The sequence below is a fragment of the Coregonus clupeaformis genome, unplaced genomic scaffold (genome assembly GCF_020615455.1).
Source record: "Coregonus clupeaformis isolate EN_2021a unplaced genomic scaffold, ASM2061545v1 scaf0051, whole genome shotgun sequence".
NCBI classification, from domain to species: domain Eukaryota; kingdom Metazoa; phylum Chordata; class Actinopteri; order Salmoniformes; family Salmonidae; genus Coregonus; species Coregonus clupeaformis.
Window position 1 is genome coordinate 886960 of NW_025533506.1, and position 18166 is coordinate 905125.

General features: G+C 46.4%; 1 protein-coding gene across 1 annotated transcript; it reads right to left on the reverse strand.

Annotated features, from left to right (window-relative positions):
* Nucleotides 1-5207: 5207 nt before the first annotated feature.
* Nucleotides 5208-9812, reverse strand: fbxl22 (F-box and leucine-rich repeat protein 22). The gene is made up of 2 exons (XM_041869446.2): nt 8922-9812; nt 5208-6273 (listed from the first exon to the last, which is right to left on the reverse strand). Exons 1-2 carry the CDS (start codon nt 9311-9313, stop codon nt 5916-5918), a joined length of 750 nt encoding a protein of 249 aa, XP_041725380.1. The 5' UTR covers nt 9314-9812; the 3' UTR covers nt 5208-5915.
* Nucleotides 9813-18166: the final 8354 nt, after the last annotated feature.

Here is an 18166-nt window from a genome sequence, read left to right on the forward strand (position 1 = left end):
TCCTAACAACGGGACATTAAAAACTGTAATATCTTATGTTTCACCGAGTCGTGGCTGAACGACGACATGGATAACATACAGCTGGCGGGTTATACACTGTATCTGCAGGATAGAACAGCAGCCTCGACTTGGTAAGACAAGGGGTGGCGGTCTGTGTATATTTGTAAACAACAGCTGGTGCACAAAATCAAATACTAAGAAAGTCTCGAGGTTTTGCTCGCCTGAGTTAGAGTATCTCATGATAAGCTGTAGACCCACTATCTACCAAGAGAGTTTTCATCTATATTCTTTGTAGCTGTCTATTTACCACAACAAACCGGTGCTGGCACTAAGACTGCACTAAATGAACAGTATAAGGCCATAAGTAAACAGGAAAACGCTCATCCAGAGGCAGCACTCCTAGTGGCCGGGGACTTTAATGCAGGGAAACTTAAATCCGTTCTACCTAATTTCTACCAGCATGTTAAATGTGCAACCAGAGGGAAAAAAACTCTAGACCACCTTTACTCCACACACAGAGACGCCAAAGCTCTCCCTCACCCTCCATTTGGCAAATCTGACCATAATTCTATCCTCCTGATTCCTGCCTATAAGCAAAAACTAAAGCAGGAAGCATCAGTGACTCGGTTAATAAAAAAGTTGTCAGATGATGCAGATGCTAAGCTACAGGACTGTTTTGCTAGCACAGACTGGAATATGTTCCGGGATTCTTCAGATAGCATTGAGGAGTACACCACATCAGTCACTGGCTTCATCAATAAGTGCATCGATGACATCGTCCCCACAGTGACCGTACGTACATACCCCAACCAGAAGCCATGGATTACAGGCAACATCCGCACTGAGCTAAAGGGTAGAGCTGCCGCTTTCAAGGAGCGGGACTCTAACCCGGACGCTTATAAGAAATCCTGCTATGCCCTCAGACGAACCATCAAACAGGCAAAGAGTCAATACAGGACTAAGATTGAATCGTACTACACCGGCTCTGACGCTCGTCTGATGTGGCAGGGCTTGAAAACTATTACAGACTACAAAGGGAAGCACAGCCGCGAGCTGCCCAGTGACACAAGCCTACCAGACGAGCTAAACCACTTCTATGCTCGCTTCGAGGCAAGCAACACTGAAGCATGCATGAGAGCACCAGCTGTTCCGGATGACTATGTGATCACGCTCTCCGTAGCCGATGTGAGTAAGACCTTTAAACAGGTCAACATTCACAAGGCCGCAGGGCCAGATGGATTACCAGGACGTGTACTCCGAGCATGCGCTGACCAACTGGCAAGTGTCTTCACTGACATTTTCAACCTCTCCCTGTCTGAGTCTGTAATACCAACATGTTTCAAGCAGACCACCATAGTCCCTGTGCCCAAGAACACTAAGGTAACCTCCCTAAATGACTACCGACCCGTAGCACTGACGTCTGTAGCCATGAAATGTGTTACTTTTATTTCGTATTATTTTATATTCAATTTTTTAGTGATTTCTTTTTGGTATTCTTTCTTAAAACTGCACTGTTGGTTAAGGGCTGTAAGTAAGCATATCACTGTAAGGTCAACACCTGTTGTATTCGGCGCATGTGACAAATACATTTTGATTTGTTGGTAGCTCAGTTGGTAGAGCATGGCGTTTGCAACGCCAGGGTTGTGGGTTCGATTCCCACGGGGGGGCCAGAAAAAAATTAAATAATAATAACTCACTAACTGTAAGTCGCTCTGGATAAGAGCTAGATGACGTGAATGTAAATCCAGTAGAACCCAGAGTGTTCTTCTGGAAGCTTCTCTAACATCAAAACAAATGTTATTGGTCACATATTTAGCAGATGTTATTGCGGTTGTAGTGAAATGCTTGTGTTCCTAGCTCCAACTGTGCAGTAATATCTACCAATACACAACAATACAAACACATCTAAAAGTTAAATAATGGCCACTTATTTTAATTATTTAACAAAGTTATACAACACCCCTGTGTGAAATGCTACCCCTGTGTGAAAAAAGTAATTGCCCCCTTCCACTCAATAACTGGTTGTGCCACCTTTAGCTGCAATGACTCCAACCAAATGCTTCCTGTTTTTGTTGATCACATCACTGTGGAGGAATTTTGTTCCGCTCTTACATGCGGAACTGCTTTAACTCAGCGACATTTGTGGGTTTTTCAAGCATGAACTGCTCATTTCAAGTCCTGCCACAGCATCTAGGCCATTCCAAAACTTCAAATGTGTTATTTTTAAGCCATTTTCTTGTAGACTTGATTGAGTGTTTTGGATCATTGTCTTGCTGCATGACGTTTTATGTGGACCCCAGGAAGAATAACTGCTGCATGTGCAGTAGCTAATGGGGATCCTAATAAATGAAACTAAACACCTTTCCAGTCCAAGATCTTCTGGGTCCTGGTACCCCAATGGTGGAACGAGCTTTCCCCTGACGCTAGGACAGCAGAGTCCCTGCCCATTTTTTCTGAAAACGTCTGAAACCCTACCTCTTCAAAGAGTATCTTAAAAACACCCTGCCATTCATGAACTAAAACTCACACTTTTCCCTACTAGCTCTGACTTTGCTGAAAGCTACTTTGAGGAAAAATGCACTGTGAAATGTGGTTGTCCCACCTAGCTATCTTCAGAGGAATGCACCAGGTCTGATAAATGACTAACATGTAAAACGTGTAAAACGTGACGTTAATGTCTCTGCTGCAGAGAGACAACAAAAAAAGCAACAGCCTCCTCCCCCTCCCCCCTCCTCACCCCCCTCCCCTCCTCTCCTCACCCCCCCCTCCCCTCCTCTCCTCACCCCCCCCTCCCCTCCTCTCCTCACCCCGCCTCCTCTCCCCTCCTCACCCCCTCACCCTCCTCACCCCTCCCCCTCCTCACCCCTCCTCACCCCCCTCCCCCTCCTCTCCCCCCCTCCTCACCCCCCCTCTCCTCACCCCCCTCCCCTCCTCTCCTCACCCCGCCTCCTCTCCCCTCCTCATCTCCTCACCCCCTCCCCCTCCTCACCCCCTCCCCCCCTCCCCTCCTCTCCTCACCCCCCTCCCCCTCCTCACCCCCCTCCCCCTCCTCTCCCCTCCTCACCCCCTCCCCCTCCTCACCCCCCTCCCCCTCCTCACCCCCCTCCCCCTCCTAGGGAGGACATGTTGGTAACTAGGCACTACAGAGTCCAGTAAAGGAAGCAACGTAATGTGTTCTAATGGGAATTGGTCCAACATGGGCTGCACCCCTCTCCCCTCCCCTCCTCTCCTCACCCCTCCTCTCCTCTCCTCTCCTCACCCCCCCCGCCCCTCTCCTCACCCCCCCCTCCTCTCCCCTCCTCACCCCCTCCCTCCCCCCTCCATAGGGAGGACATGTTGGTAACTAGGCACTACAGAGTCCAGTAAAGGAAGCAACGTAATGTGTTCTAATGGGAATTGGTCCAACATGGGCTGCACCCCTCTCCCCTCCCTTCCCCTCCCCTCCCCTCCTCTCCTCTCCTCTCCTCTCCTCACCCCTCCTCTCCTCTCCTCACCCTCCCTCCTCTCCCCACCCCCCCTCCTCTCCCCTCCTCACCCCCCTCTCCTCTCCCCTCCTCTCCTCTCCCCTCCTCACCCCCCCTCTCCTCTCCTCTCCTCACCCCCCCTCCTCTCCTCTCCTCTCCCCTCCTCACCCCCCTCTCCTCTCCCCTCCTCACCCCCCTCCTCTCCTCTCCTCTCCTCCCCCTCCTCTCCCCTCCCCCCTCCTCTCCCCTCCCCTCCTCTCCTCCCCTCTCCCTCCTCACCCCCCCTCCTCTCCCCCTCCTCCCCCCCCTCTCCTCTCCCCTCCTCCCCTCCTCTCCCCTCCTCACCCCCCTCTCCTCTCCCCCTCCTCCCCTCCTCTCCCCCTCTCCTCACCCCCCTCCCCTCCTCTCCCCTCCTCCCCTCCTCTCCTCCCTCTCCTCTTCCCCCCTCCTCTCCCCTCCTCACCCCCTCTCCTCTTCCCCCCTCACCCCCCTCTCCTCTCCCCCCTCTCCTCTCCCCTCCTCTCCTCTCCTCACCCCCTCCTCTCCTCTCCCTCCTCCCCCCCCTCCTCTCCTCTCCCCTCCTCTCCCCCCTCCTCTCCCCTCCTCACCCCCTCTCCTCTCCTCTCCCCCCTCTCCTCTCCTCTCCTCTCCCCCCTCTCCTCTCCCTCTCCTCTCCTCTCCTCTCCCCCCTCCTCTCCTCTCCTCCTCTCCTCTCCCCTCCTCTCCTCACCCCCCTCCTCTCCTCACCCCCCCTCCTCTCCTCTCCTCTCCTCTCCTCTCCCTCACCCCCCTCCCTCTCCTCTCCCCTCCTCTCCTCTCCTCCCCCCCCTCCTCTCCTCTCCCTCCCCTCCTCACCCCCCCTCCTCTCCTCTCCCCTCCTCACCCCCCCTCCTCTCCTCTCCCCCCTCTCCTCTCCCCCTCCCCCTCTCCTCACCCCCCCCTCTCCTCTCCCTCCCCTCCTCACCCCCCTCCTCTCCTCCCCCCCTCCCCTCCTCTCCTCTCCTCCCTCCCCCTCCCCTCCTCTCCTCTCCTCACCCCCCTCCCCTCCTCTCCCTCCCCCCCCTCCCTCCTCCTCTCCTCTCCTCACCCCCCTCCCCTCCTCTCCTCTCCTCTCCTCACCCCCCTCCCCTCCTCTCCTCACCCCCCCCCCTCCTCTCCTCTCCTCTCCTCCCCTCCTCTCCTCACCCCCCTCCCCTCCTCTCCTCTCCTCTCCTCACCCCTCCCCTCCTCTCCTCACCCCCCCTCCCCTCCTCTCCTCTCCTCTCCTCACCCCCCTCCCCTCCTCTCCTCACCCCCCTCCCCTCCTCTCCTCTCCTCCCTCCTCTCCTCTCCCCTCCCCTCCTCACCCCCCCTCCTCTCCTCTCCTCTCCTCTCCTCTCCTCACCACCCCCCTCCTCTCCCCTCCTCACCCCCCTCCTCTCTCCCCCCACCCCCCTCCTCTCCTCACCCCCCTCCTCTCCTCTCCCTCCTCACCACCCCTCCTCTCCCCTCCTCACCCCCCCCTCCTCTCCTCTCCTCACCCCCCCTCCTCTCCTCTCCCCTCCCCCCTCCTCTCTCCTCCCCCTCCTCCTCTCCTCTCCCCCCTCCTCTCCTCTCCCCCTCCCCTCTCCCTCCCTCTCCTCTCCCTCCTCCCTCCCTCCCTCCCCTCCCCTCCTCTCCTCTCCTCTCCCCTCCCCTCCTCATGGGCTGCACTGCACTGTTATTTTATTGGAAAGAAACGTGAGGAGCTGGATGACTCAGAGCTGGATGACTCAGTCAGTTTATAGAACATTGAGAAAGAGGCCTACATTCAGTCAGTGACCTCAACTGTGACATCCACAGTTATTGTTCAATACAATTAAACAAATATTTTAACAAATCATCAAATCTCAGCATAAAACCCAACGACACAAAGTATAAAACACCTCAAATAAAAATCAGTATAAAGTTTTAAAAAATGATAACTTCAAAAACAAAACTATTTTGGATCAATAAGACTGAAACATGGAGGGTTAAACAGCAACCCTTTGGGAGGTCATTACAACACTGCCCCCTGGTGGTGGAACTGTAGACATTACAACACTGCCCCCTGGTGGTGGAACTGTAGACATTACAACACTGCCTCCTGGTGGTGAAACTGTAGACATTACAACACTGCCCCCTGGTGGTGAAACTGTAGACATTACAACACTGCCTCCTGGTGGTGGAACTGTAGACATTACAACACTGCCCCCTGGTGGTGGAACTGTAGACATTACAACACTGCCCCCTGGTGGTGAAACTGTAGACATTACAACACTGCCCCCTGGTGGTGAAACGACATCTGTGTCCCAAATATTCCCAACATAGTGCACTACTATTTACCAGAGCGCTATGGGCCATGGTCTAAAGTAGTGCACTACATAGGGAATAGGGTACCATTTGGGAAGCAGATCTGTGGTTAAGTCTATGGTCATCATCTGCAGCCTCTCATCAGGAGAACATTAGGACCTTCTGCAGAAGCCTCCGTCTGACCGGTGGCTGCGTCCTCTTGTCCGGTTTAATATCTGGTATCATCCCTGCGCTCCTCTCAGCGGTCAGCCTAATGTCCGGCCGTCTTTCCCTGACCGTCTCCAGCCCTGCCTGGGTAACGTTACGGCAGAAGTCCACTGTGACCTGGTGGAGCCCGGCCCCGTGAAGCACCAGGGCCTGCAGGGTGAGGTCTGTGACCCGGACACAGTTCTCCAGACGGAGGGAGCGGAGCCGACTGCAGCTCTGCAGAACACAGATCACTTCCTGGTCTGAAATATGACCGCAGCCAGACAGGGTCAGGGACAGGAGGTTAGGACACCTGGAGAAAGGAAGGATAATTAACATTTGACATTTTAGTCATTTAGCAGACGCTCTTATCCAGAGCCACTTACAGTTAGTGAGTCATTTAGCAGACGCTCTTATCCAGAGCCACTTACAGTTAGTGAGTCATTTAGCAGACGCTCTTATCCAGAGCCACTTACAGTTAGTGAGTCATTTAGCAGACGCTCTTATCCAGAGCCACTTACAGTTAGTGAGTCATTTAGCAGACGCTCTTATCCAGAGCCACTTACAGTTAGTGAGTCATTTAGCAGACGCTCTTATCCAGAGCCACTTACAGTTAGTGAGTCATTTAGCAGACGCTCTTATCCAGAGCCACTTACAGTTAGTGAGTCATTTAGCAGACGCTCTTATCCAGAGCCACTTACAGTTAGTGAGTCATTTAGCAGACGCTCTTATCCAGAGCCACTTACAGTTAGTGAGTCATTTAGCAGACGCTCTTATCCAGAGTGACTTACAGTTAGTGAGTCATTTAGCAGACGCTCTTATCCAGAGCCACTTACAGTTAGTGAGTCATTTAGCAGACGCTCTTATCCAGAGCCACTTACAGTTAGTGAGTCATTTAGCAGACGCTCTTATCCAGAGCCACTTACAGTTAGTGAGTCATTTAGCAGACGCTCTTATCCAGAGCCACTTACAGTTAGTGAGTCATTTAGCAGACGCTCTTATCCAGAGCCACTTACAGTTAGTGCATTCATCTTAAGAGAGGTGAGACAACCACATATCACAGTCATAGTAAGTACATTTTTTCCTCAGTAAAGAAGTTATCAGCAAAGTTAGTGCTAGTAGGAAAACTGTATGTGTGGTGATAACGCATACATAACATGATCTACAGTAGCAATCAGATAGAGACCTGAAGGGTGGAAGGACTAGAGACCAAGGTTAAGGCTGGTACTAAGCTAACAAGACCTGAAGGGAGGAAGGACTAGAGACCAAGGTTAAGGCTGGTACTAAGCTAACGAGACCTGGAGGGAGGAAGGACTAGAGACCAAGGTTAAGGCTGGTACTAAGCTAACGAGACCTGGAGGGAGGAAGGACTAGAGACCAATGTTAAGGCTGGTACTAAGCTAACGAGACCTGGAGGGTGGAAGGACTAGAGACCAATGTTAAGGCTGGTACTAAGCTAACGAGACCTGGAGGGTGGAAGGACTAGAGACCAAGGTTAAGGCTGGTACTAAGCTAACGAGACCTGGAGGGAGGAAGGACTAGAGACCAAGGTTAAGGCTGGTACTAAGCTAACGAGACCTGGAGGGAGGAAGGACTAGAGACCAAGGTTAAGGCTGGTACTAAGCTAACGAGACCTGGAGGGAGGAAGGACTAGAGGCCAAGGCTGGTACTAAGCTAACGAGACCTGGAGGGAGGAAGGACTAGAGACCAAGGTTAAGGCTGGTACTAAGCTAACGAGATCTGGAGGGAGGAAGGACTAGAGACCAAGGTTAAGGCTGGTACTAAGCTAACGAGACCTGGAGGGAGGAAGGACTAGAGACCAAGGTTAAGGCTGGTACTAAGCTAACGAGACCTGGAGGGAGGAAGGACTAGAGACCAAGGTTAAGGCTGGTACTAAGCTAACGAGACCTGGAGGGAGGAAGGACTAGAGGCCAAGGTTAAGGCTGGTACTAAGCTAACGAGACCTGGAGGGAGGAAGGACTAGAGACCAAGGTTAAGGCTGGTACTAAGCTAACGAGACCTGGAGGGAGGAAGGACTAGAGACCAAGGTTAAGGCTGGTACTAAGCTAACGAGACCTGGAGGGAGGAAGGACTAGAGACCAAGGTTAAGGCTGGTACTAAGCTAACGAGACCTGGAGGGAGGAAGGACTAGAGACCAAGGTTAAGGCTGGTACTAAGCTAACGAGACCTGGAGGGAGGAAGGACTAGAGACCAAGGTTAAGGCTGGTACTAAGCTAACGAGACCTGGAGGGAGGAAGGACTAGAGACCAACATTAAGCAATGTGACAATGACAGCCTGATTCACACAGTCTTCTCTAGCCAGTTGATGTTGAGATGTGTCTGTTACTTGAACTCTGTGAAGCATTTATTTGGGCTGCAATTTCTGAGGCTAGTAACTCCAATGAACTTATCCTCTGCAGCAGAGGTAACTCTGGGTATTCCATTCCTGAGAACATTGACTGACCTTCATGTCTTAAAGTAGTGATGGACGGTCATTTCTCTTTGCTTATTTGAGCTGTTCTTGCCATAATATGGACTTGGTCTTTTACCAAATAGGACTATCTTCTGTATACCCCCCCACCTTGTCACAACACAACTGATTGGCTCAAACGCATTAAGAAGGAAAGAAATTCCACAAATTAACAAGGCACACTAGTTAATTGAAACGCATTCCAGGTGACTACCTCATGAAGCTGGTTGAGAGAATGCCAAGAGTGTGCAAAGCTGTCATCAAGGCAAAGGGTGGCTATTTGAAGAATCTCAAATATAAAATATATTTTGATTTGTTTAGCACTTTTTGGGTTACTACATGATTCCATGTGTGTTACTTCATAGTTTTTATGTCTTCACTATTATTATACAATGTAGAAAATAGTAAAAATAAAGAAAAACCCTTGAATGAGTCGGCGTTCTAAAACTGACCCGTAGTGTATATAAACAGAAACAGACGTAATTACTCACACGGTACAGACGCGTTCCAGGAAGCTGCTGACCAGACTCTCATGTTTTCTACAGAGATCCTTCTGGAACTGATTCTTCATCCAGTCCTCGACGTTGCACACCTTGACCCTGGAGCTGTGCCAGGTGACAGCCAGATAGCGCAGCGACGGTCCTAACACGTAGTTATCTCTCCTCAGCTCAGAGGGGGAGCGGAACAGAAGCAGTGACCACAGCCTGGGGTCCAGGTAGACCTGTCTGAGCCGATGGCAGGTCAGGGAGAGAGACCTACAACTGTCTTTATCCAAGTAGGAGAGGAGGTGGAGGAGACACTCCTGGTTCAACTGGGTGATGGTGAGGTCCACAGTAGGCTGGATGAGCTTGGTGGTGCTGGGGTCCATGGTGGAAGGCTGCATGGTGAGGGGACGCCGGGCAGACAGAGACACAGAAAGACTGGCTCCGATGGACAGAGAGAGAGAGAGAAAGAGAGAGGCCTCGGCTGATCCTCCAGAACCCCAAGGTTTACCACCGACCAGCTGCCACCAGGCTACAATGAAGGCAGCAGCAATCGACTGTATTGTCCTGCCTGGATATATGATGCCTTCTCAGGCCAGGCTGAGAGCTGAGAGCAGGGTGTGGGGGCTGGAGGGCAACACGGCTGCTGCTGGACATATAAGGCTGTGGAATGGAGGTTATTTTGGGAGGTGGGGAACAACTGTTTGGTGGAGCTGTCAGAGATAGGAGTGTGTGAGCTAAGACACAGACACACACCCTTCTCTCCCATCTGTCATCTGTCACTACTGTTGCCTCCGCAGGTTCTGGCTCTCTGGACAGGGACAGATGTTTACACTAGTGTATAGGCCCAGAATCTCACACACACACAGTACCAGTCAAAAGTTTGTACACACCTACTCATTCAAGGGTTTTTCTTTATTTTTGACAATTTTCTACATTGTAGAATAATAGTGAAGACATCAAAACTATGAAAGAACACATATGGAATCATGTAGTAACCAAATAAGTGTTAAACAAATCAAAATATATTTTAGATTTTAGATTCTTCGAAGTAGCCAACCTTTGCCTTGATGACAGCTTTGCACTCTCTTGGCATTCTCTCAACCAGCTTCACCTGGAATGCTTTTCCAACAGTCTTGAAGGAGTTCCCACATTTGCTGAGCACTTGTTGGCTGCTTTTCCTTCACTCTGCGGTCCAACTCATCCCAAACCATCTCAATTGGGTTGAGGTCAGGTGATTGTGGAGGCCAGGTCATCTGATGCAGCACTCCATCACTCTCCTTCTTGGTAAAATAGCCCTTACACAGCCTGGAGGTGTGTTGGGTCATTGTCCTGTTGAAAAACAAATGATAGTCCCACTAAGCCCAAACCAGATGGGATGGCATATCGCTGCAGAATGCTGTGGTAGCCATGCTGGTTAAGTGTGCCTTGAATTCTAAATAAATCACAGACAGTGTCACCAGCTTTTTCTTTTCTTTCGAAAACAAGGACATTTCGAAGTGACCCCAAACTTTTGAACGGTAGTGTATATATATTTTTATTTGTTCCTATTTTTTAAATGTATTTTTAATATACTGTGCTTTACTCAAACCAGTGAATATCACTTATTATAATGAGATCATTAACTATCAGCTCTTGGAATATCCAGGGCCTGTACTCTTCACATTTTGGCTATAAAACAACAAATCCAGAATTTGTTAAAAAAAACGTAAAGGGACAGGACATCATAATCCTACTGGAAACATGGTGTCGTGGAGACATTGTTATTCAGTGTCTCTCAGGCTATAGAGAAAGTTGACTACCATCAATCAAACATAAACATTTTAAACGGGGCTGGGACTCAGGTAGAATCATAATTTGCCATAAACAGGACTTTTAGTGCTGAATTAAATGAAAAAAGGTACTAACCACATTTGGCTAAAACTTAACAAAGGTACAATCTATTGTGACAGTGATGTGTACAGACAGTGCATTCGGAAAGTATTCAGACCCCTTGACTTTTTCTACATTTTGTTTCGTTACAGCCTTAATCTAAAATGGATTACATTGTTTTTTTCCCCTCATCAATCTACACACCCCATAATGACAAGGTAAAAACAGTTTTTTAGAAAAATTGTATTACAAATAAAAAACGGAAATATCACATTTACGTAAGTATTCAAACCATTTATTCAGTACTTTGTTGAAGCACCTTAGACAGCGATTGAGTCGTCTTGGGTATGACGCTATAAGCTTGGCACACCTGTATTTGGGGAGTTTCTCCCATTCTTCTCTGTAAATCCTCTCAAGCTGTGTCAGGTTGGATGGGGAGCGTCGCTGCTCAACTATTTTAAGGTCTCTCCAGAGATGTTCGATCGGGTTCAAGTCCGGGCTCTGGCTGGGCCACTCAAGGACATTCAGAGACTTGTTCCGAAGCCACTCCTGCATTGTCTTGGCTGTGTGCTTAGGGTCGTTGTCCTGTTGGAAGGTGAACCTTCGCCCCAGTCTGAGGTCCTGAGCGCTCTGGAGCAGGTTTTCATCAAGGATCTCTCTGTACTTTGCTCCGTTCATCTTTGCCTCGATCCTGACTAGTCTCCCTGTCCCTGCCGCTGAAAAACATCCCCACAGCATGATGATGCAACCACCATGCTTCACTGTAGGGATGGTGCCAGGTTTCCTCCAGACGTGACACTTGGCATTCAGGCCAAAGAGTTCAATCTTGGTTTCATCAGACCAGAGAATCTTGTTTCTCATGGTCTGAGAGTCTTTAGGTGCCTTTTGGCAAACTCCAAGCGGGCTGTCATGTGCCTTTTACTGAGGAGTGGCTTCCGTCTGGCCACTCTACCATGAAGGACTGATTGGTGGAGTGCTGCAGAAATGGTTGTCCTTCTGGAAGGTTCTCCCATCTCCACAGAGGAACTCTGGAGCTCTGTCAGAGTGACCATCGGGTTCTTGGTCACCTCCCTGACCAAGGCCCTTCTCCCCCGATTGCTCAGTTTGGCCCGGGCGGCCAGCTCTAGGAAGAGTCTCGGTGGTTCCAAACTTCTTCCATTTAAGAATGATGGAGGCCACTGTGTTCTTGGGGATCTTCAATGCTGCAGAAAGGTTTTGGTACCCTTCCCCAGATCTGTGCCTCGACACAATCCTGTCTCGGAGCTCTATGGACAATTCCTTCGACCTCATGGCTTGGTTTTTGCTCTGACCTTATATAGACAGGTGTGTGCCTTTCCAAATCATGTCCAATCAGTTGAATTTACCACAGGTGGACTCCAATGAAGTTGTGGAAACATCTCAAGGATGATCAATGGAAACAGGATGCACCTGAGCTCAATTTTGAGTCTCATAGCAAAGGGTCTGAATACTTAGGTAAATAAGGTATTTCTGTTTTTTATTTTTAATACATTTGCAAACATTTCTAAAAACCTGTTTTCGCTTTGTCATTATGGGGTATTGTTTGTAGATTGATGAGGATTGTTTTGAATTGAATCCATTTTGGAATAAGGCTGTAATGTAACAAAATGTGGAAAAAGTCAAGGGGTCTGAATACTTTCCGAAGTTACTGTATGTGCAGCTTATGCTCCTCCTTCAGATTCATCATATTATGATGATCAGTTTTTAGACAAAATCCATACAGAAATCATTCAATTTCAGGCAGAGGGTAAAGTGCTTCTTTGTGGAGATTTCAATGTGAGAACAGGTTCTGAGCCTGACTACACTGATGCGGGAGGTAACCACCACATATTGGGACACCCCTCCTTGTACAGTAGCCCAATTATAAATAATAGAAACAGTCCTGACCAAATACTGAACAAAAACAGGAAGGAGTTAGTGCATCTCTGTCGAGCCTTAGGCCTGTACATGCTTAATGGTAGAATCAGAGGGGACTCTTTAGGTCGGTTTACTTACTGCTCAGCTCTTGGGACAAGTGTAGTCGATTATGCCATCACTGACATGGACCCTTCCTCCATTAGTGCATTCACTGTCAGACCACAGATCACAGTCAGATCAACGTGTTTCTGAAGAAATTAACCAGTAATACTCATTAAAAAAATTGAAACACTGAAACATTGAACTCAAATGAAATGATGAACTCTATACAGGTCTTCAATAACTCTCAATACCAAAACAATAAAGAAGGTGTCAATTTGGCTCCTTGAAACATCAATTGCATTTTCCAAAAAGCAGCACCAAAAGCAAATTTGAGAAAACCAAAGAAATACAACATCAGAAACAAAAAACAAAATGTTTCTGAAAAATGGTTTAATAACGAATGTAAAACAATTAGAAAACACCTAAGAAAAATGTCAAATGAAAAACATAAGCAGCAAAACAACCCGGAGCTACGCTATGAATACTTTGAAACTCTGAAACAGTAGAAACATACACTGAAACGCAAGAAATTGAATTAAACCAATAAGACACTTTATGAAATTGAAAACGCAATAAACCAAAATCAGTTCTGGGACATGTGGAACAATTTAAGCATGACAAAGCCACAAGAATTAGCCATACAAGATGAAGGAATTTGGAAAACTTATTTTGATAATCTATACAAAAATATCCCTCAGAAAGGCTTACAATATAACCAATTAAAAATTTAAGAAAAATGTAACATCCTTGAATCAGTCAATCAGTCATTAAAAACAACCAAAATCCATTAGATTACCCAACAACCCAACAAGAACTACATGAAAAGCTCAAATCTATAAAAACCAAAGAAGGCTTGTGGTCTAGATAACATCAGAAATGAAATGCTGAAAAACAGCACACCTGAGTTGCAAAATGCTGTGCTTAAATTGTTCAACATAGCTCTTATCCAGAGCGACTTACAATGATGATGGTAGTTGTAGTACTGATGTAATGGTGAGGATGACAGTTAGTTAGTTATAAGTTAGTTACAGTGGTAGTAGTAGTAGTAGTAATGATGATGGTAGTAGGGGTGATGGTAATGATATCAGTTTAATGATGGTGGTGGTAGTAGTAGTAGTAATGATGATGGTAGTAGGGGTGATGGTAATGATAGCAGTTTAATGGTGGTGGTGGTAGTAGTAGTAGTAATGATGATGGTAGTAGGGGTGATGGTAATGATGGCAGTTTAATGATGGTGGTGGTAGTAGTAGTAGTAATGATGATGGTAGTAGGGGTGATGGTAATGATAGCAGTTTAATGGTGGTGGTGGTAGTAGTAGTAGTAATGATGATGGTAGTAGGGGTGATGGTAATGATAGCAGTTTAATGATAGTGGTGGTAGTAGTAGTAGTAATGATGATGGTAGTAGGGGTGATGGTAATGATATCAGTTTAATGATGGTGGTGGTAGTAGTAGTAGTAATGATGATGGTAGTAGGGGTGATGGTAATGACAGCAGTTTAATGATGGTGGTGGTAGTAGTAGTAGTAATGATGATGGTAGTAGGGGTGATGGTAATGATAGCAGTTTAATGATAGTGGTGGTAGTAGTAGTAGTAATGATGATGGTAGTAGGGGTGATGGTAATGATAGCAGTTTAATGATGGTGGTGGTGGTGGTAGTAGTAGTAATGATGATGGTAGTAGGGGTGATGGTAATGATGGCAGTTTAATGATGGTGGTGGTAGTAGTAGTAGTAATGATGATGGTAGTAGGGGTGATGGTAATGATAGCAGTTTAATGATGGTGGTGGTGGTGGTAGTAGTAGTAATGATGATGGTAGTAGGGGTGATGGTAATGATGGCAGTTTAATGATGGTGGTGGTAGTAGTAGTAGTAATGATGATGGTAGTAGGGGTGATGGTAACGATAGCAGTTTAATGATGGTAGTAGTAGTAGTAGTAATGATGATGGTAGTAGGGGTGATGGTAATGATAGCAGTTTAATGATAGTGGTGGTAGTAGTAGTAGTAATGATGATGGTAGTAGGGGTGATGGTAATGATATCAGTTTAATGATGGTGGTGGTAGTAGTAGTAGTAATGATGATGGTAGTAGGGGTGATGGTAATGATAGCAGTTTAATGATGGTGGTGGTAGTAGTAGTAGTAATGATGATGGTAGTAGGGGTGATGGTAATGATATCAGTTTAATGATGGTGGTGGTAGTAGTAGTAGTAATGATGATGGTAGTTGGGGTGATGGTAATGATATCAGTTTAATGTTGATGGTGGTAGTAGTAGTAATGATGATGGTAGTAGGGGTGATGGTAATGATATCAGTTTAATGATGGTGGTGGTAGTAGTAGTAGTAATGATGATGGTAGTAGGGGTGATGGTAATGATATCAGTTTAATGATGATGGTGGTAGTAGTAGTAATGATGATGGTAGTAGGGGTGATGGTAATGATATCAGTTTAATGATGGTGGTGGTAGTAGTAGTAATGATGATGGTAGTAGGGGTGATGGTAATGATATCAGTTTAATGATGGTGGTGGTAGTAGTAGTAATGATGATGGTAGTAGGGGTGGTGGTAATGATAGCAGTTTAATGATGGTGGTGGTGGTAGTAGTAGTAATGATGATGGTAGTAGGGGTGATGGTAATGATAGCAGTTTAATGATGGTGGTAGTAGGTAGTAGTAATGATGATGGTAGTAGGGTGATGGTAATGATAGCAGTTTAATGATGGTGGTGGTGGTGGTAGTAGTAGTAATGATGATGGTAGTAGGGGTGATGGTAATGATGGCAGTTTAATGATGGTGGTGGTAGTAGTAGTAGTAATGATGATGGTAGTAGGGGTGATGGTAATGATAGCAGTTTAATGATGGTAGTAGTAGTAGTAGTAATGATGATGGTAGTAGGGGTGATGGTAATGATAGCAGTTTAATGATAGTGGTGGTAGTAGTAGTAGTAATGATGATGGTAGTAGGGGTGATGGTAATGATAGCAGTTTAATGATGGTGGTGGTGGTGGTAGTAGTAGTAATGATGATGGTAGTAGGGGTGATGGTAATGATGGCAGTTTAATGATGGTGGTGGTAGTAGTAGTAGTAATGATGATGGTAGTAGGGGTGATGGTAATGATAGCAGTTTAATGATGGTGGTGGTGGTGGTAGTAGTAGTAATGATGATGGTAGTAGGGGTGATGGTAATGATGGCAGTTTAATGATGGTGGTGGTAGTAGTAGTAGTAATGATGATGGTAGTAGGGGTGATGGTAATGATAGCAGTTTAATGATGGTAGTAGTAGTAGTAGTAATGATGATGGTAGTAGGGGTGATGGTAATGATAGCAGTTTAATGATAGTGGTGGTAGTAGTAGTAGTAATGATGATGGTAGTAGGGGTGATGGTAATGATATCAGTTTAATGATGGTGGTGGTAGTAGTAGTAGTAATGATGATGGTAGTAGGGGTGATGGTAATGATATCAGTTTAATGATGGTGGTGGTAGTAGTAGTAGTAATGATGATGGTAGTAGGGGTGATGGTAATGATATCAGTTTAATGATGGTGGTGGTAGTAGTAGTAGTAATGATGATGGTAGTAGGGGTGATGGTAATGATAGCAGTTTAATGATGGTGGTGGTAGTAGTAGTAGTAATGATGATGGTAGTAGGGGTGATGGTAATGATATCAGTTTAATGATGATGGTGGTAGTAGTAGTAATGATGATGGTAGTAGGGGTGATGGTAATGATATCAGTTTAATGATGGTGGTGGTAGTAGTAGTAATGATGATGGTAGTAGGGGTGATGGTAATGATATCAGTTTAATGATGGTGGTGGTAGTAGTAGTAATGATGATGGTAGTAGGGGTGATGGTAATGATAGCAGTTTAATGATGGTGGTGGTGGTAGTAGTAGTAATGATGATGGTAGTAGGGGTGATGGTAATGATAGCAGTTTAATGATGGTGGTAGTAGTAGTAGTAATGATGATGGTAGTAGGGGTGATGGTAATGATAGCAGTTTAATGATGGTGGTAGTAGTAGTAATGATGATGATGGTAGTTGTAGTACTGATGTAATGGTGAGGATGACAGTTACAGTGAGGGAAAAAAGTATTTGATCCGCTGCTGATTTTGCACGTTTGCCCACTGACAAAGAAATGATCAGTCTATAATTTTAATGGTAGGTTTATTTGAACAGTGAGAGACAGAATAACAACAAAGAAATCCAGAAAAACGCATGTAAAAATTTTTATAAATTGATTTGCATTTTAATGAGGGAAATAAGTATTTGACCCCCTCTCAATCAGAAAGATTTCTGGCTCCCAGGTGTCTTTTATACAGGTAACGAGCTGAGATAAGGAGCACACTCTTAAAGGGAGTGCTCCTAATCTCAGCTTGTTACCTGTATAAAAGCCTCAAACAGTCACACTCCAAACTCCACTATGGCCAAGACCAAAGAGCTGTCAAAGGACACCAGAAACAAAATTGTAGACCTGCACCAGGCTGGGAAGACTGAATCTGCAATAGGTAAGCAGCTTGGTTTGAAGAAATCAACTGTGGGAGCAATTATTAGGAAATGGAAGACATACAAGACCACTGATAATCTCCCTTGATCTGGGGCTCCACGCAAGATCTCACTTATTTTCCACCATAATTTGCAAATAAATTCATAAAAAATCCTACAATGTGATTTTCTGGATTTTTTTTTCTCATTTTGTCTGTCAAAGTTGACGTGTACCTATGATGAAAATTACAGGCCTCTCATCTTTTTAAGTGGGAGAACTTGCACAATTGGTGGCTGACTAAATACATTTTTTCCCCACTGTACACTGAGTGTACAAATCATTAAGAACACCTGCTCTTTCCATGACATAGACTGACCAGGTGAATCCAGGTGAAAGCTATGATCCCTTATTGATGTCACCTGTTAAATCCACTTCAATCAGTGTAGATGAAGGGGAGGAGACAGGTTAAAGAAGGATTTTTAAGCCTCGAGACAATTGAGACATGGATTGTGTATCTGTGCCATTCAGAGGGTGAATGAGCAAGACAAAATATTGAAGGGCCTTTGAACGGGGTATGGTAGTAGGTGCCAGGCGCACCAGTTTGTGTCAAGAACTGCAAAGCTGCTGGGTTTTTCCCGCTCAACAGTTTCCCGTGTGTATCATAAATGGTCCACCACCCAAAGGACATCCAGCCAACTTGACACAACTGTGGGAAGCATTGGAGTCAACATGGGCCAGCATCCCTGTGGAACGCTTTCGACACCTTGTAGAGTCCATGGCCCGACGAATTGAGGCTGTTCTGAGGGCAAAAACAGAAACACACAGATTACTCTGCGCTCCATCGGCATGTTTAATGGAAGGACAGTGGTTTAATAGGTTTATATGGAATAATCAGAAACGTGTACAACCAAATCATTAACGTTTATTA

What these genes read in the sequence shown, in the direction of transcription:
- fbxl22 (XM_041869446.2), bottom strand. Translation starts at nt 9,313, where the DNA reads ATGCAGCCTTCCACCATGGACCCCAGCACCACCAAGCTCATCCAGCCT. An exon ending in CTGGAACGCGTCTGTACCGT is followed by an intron (nt 6,274 to 8,921) that starts GTGAGTAATTAC and finishes TCCTTTCTCCAG; the next exon opens with GTGTCCTAACCTCCTGTCCC.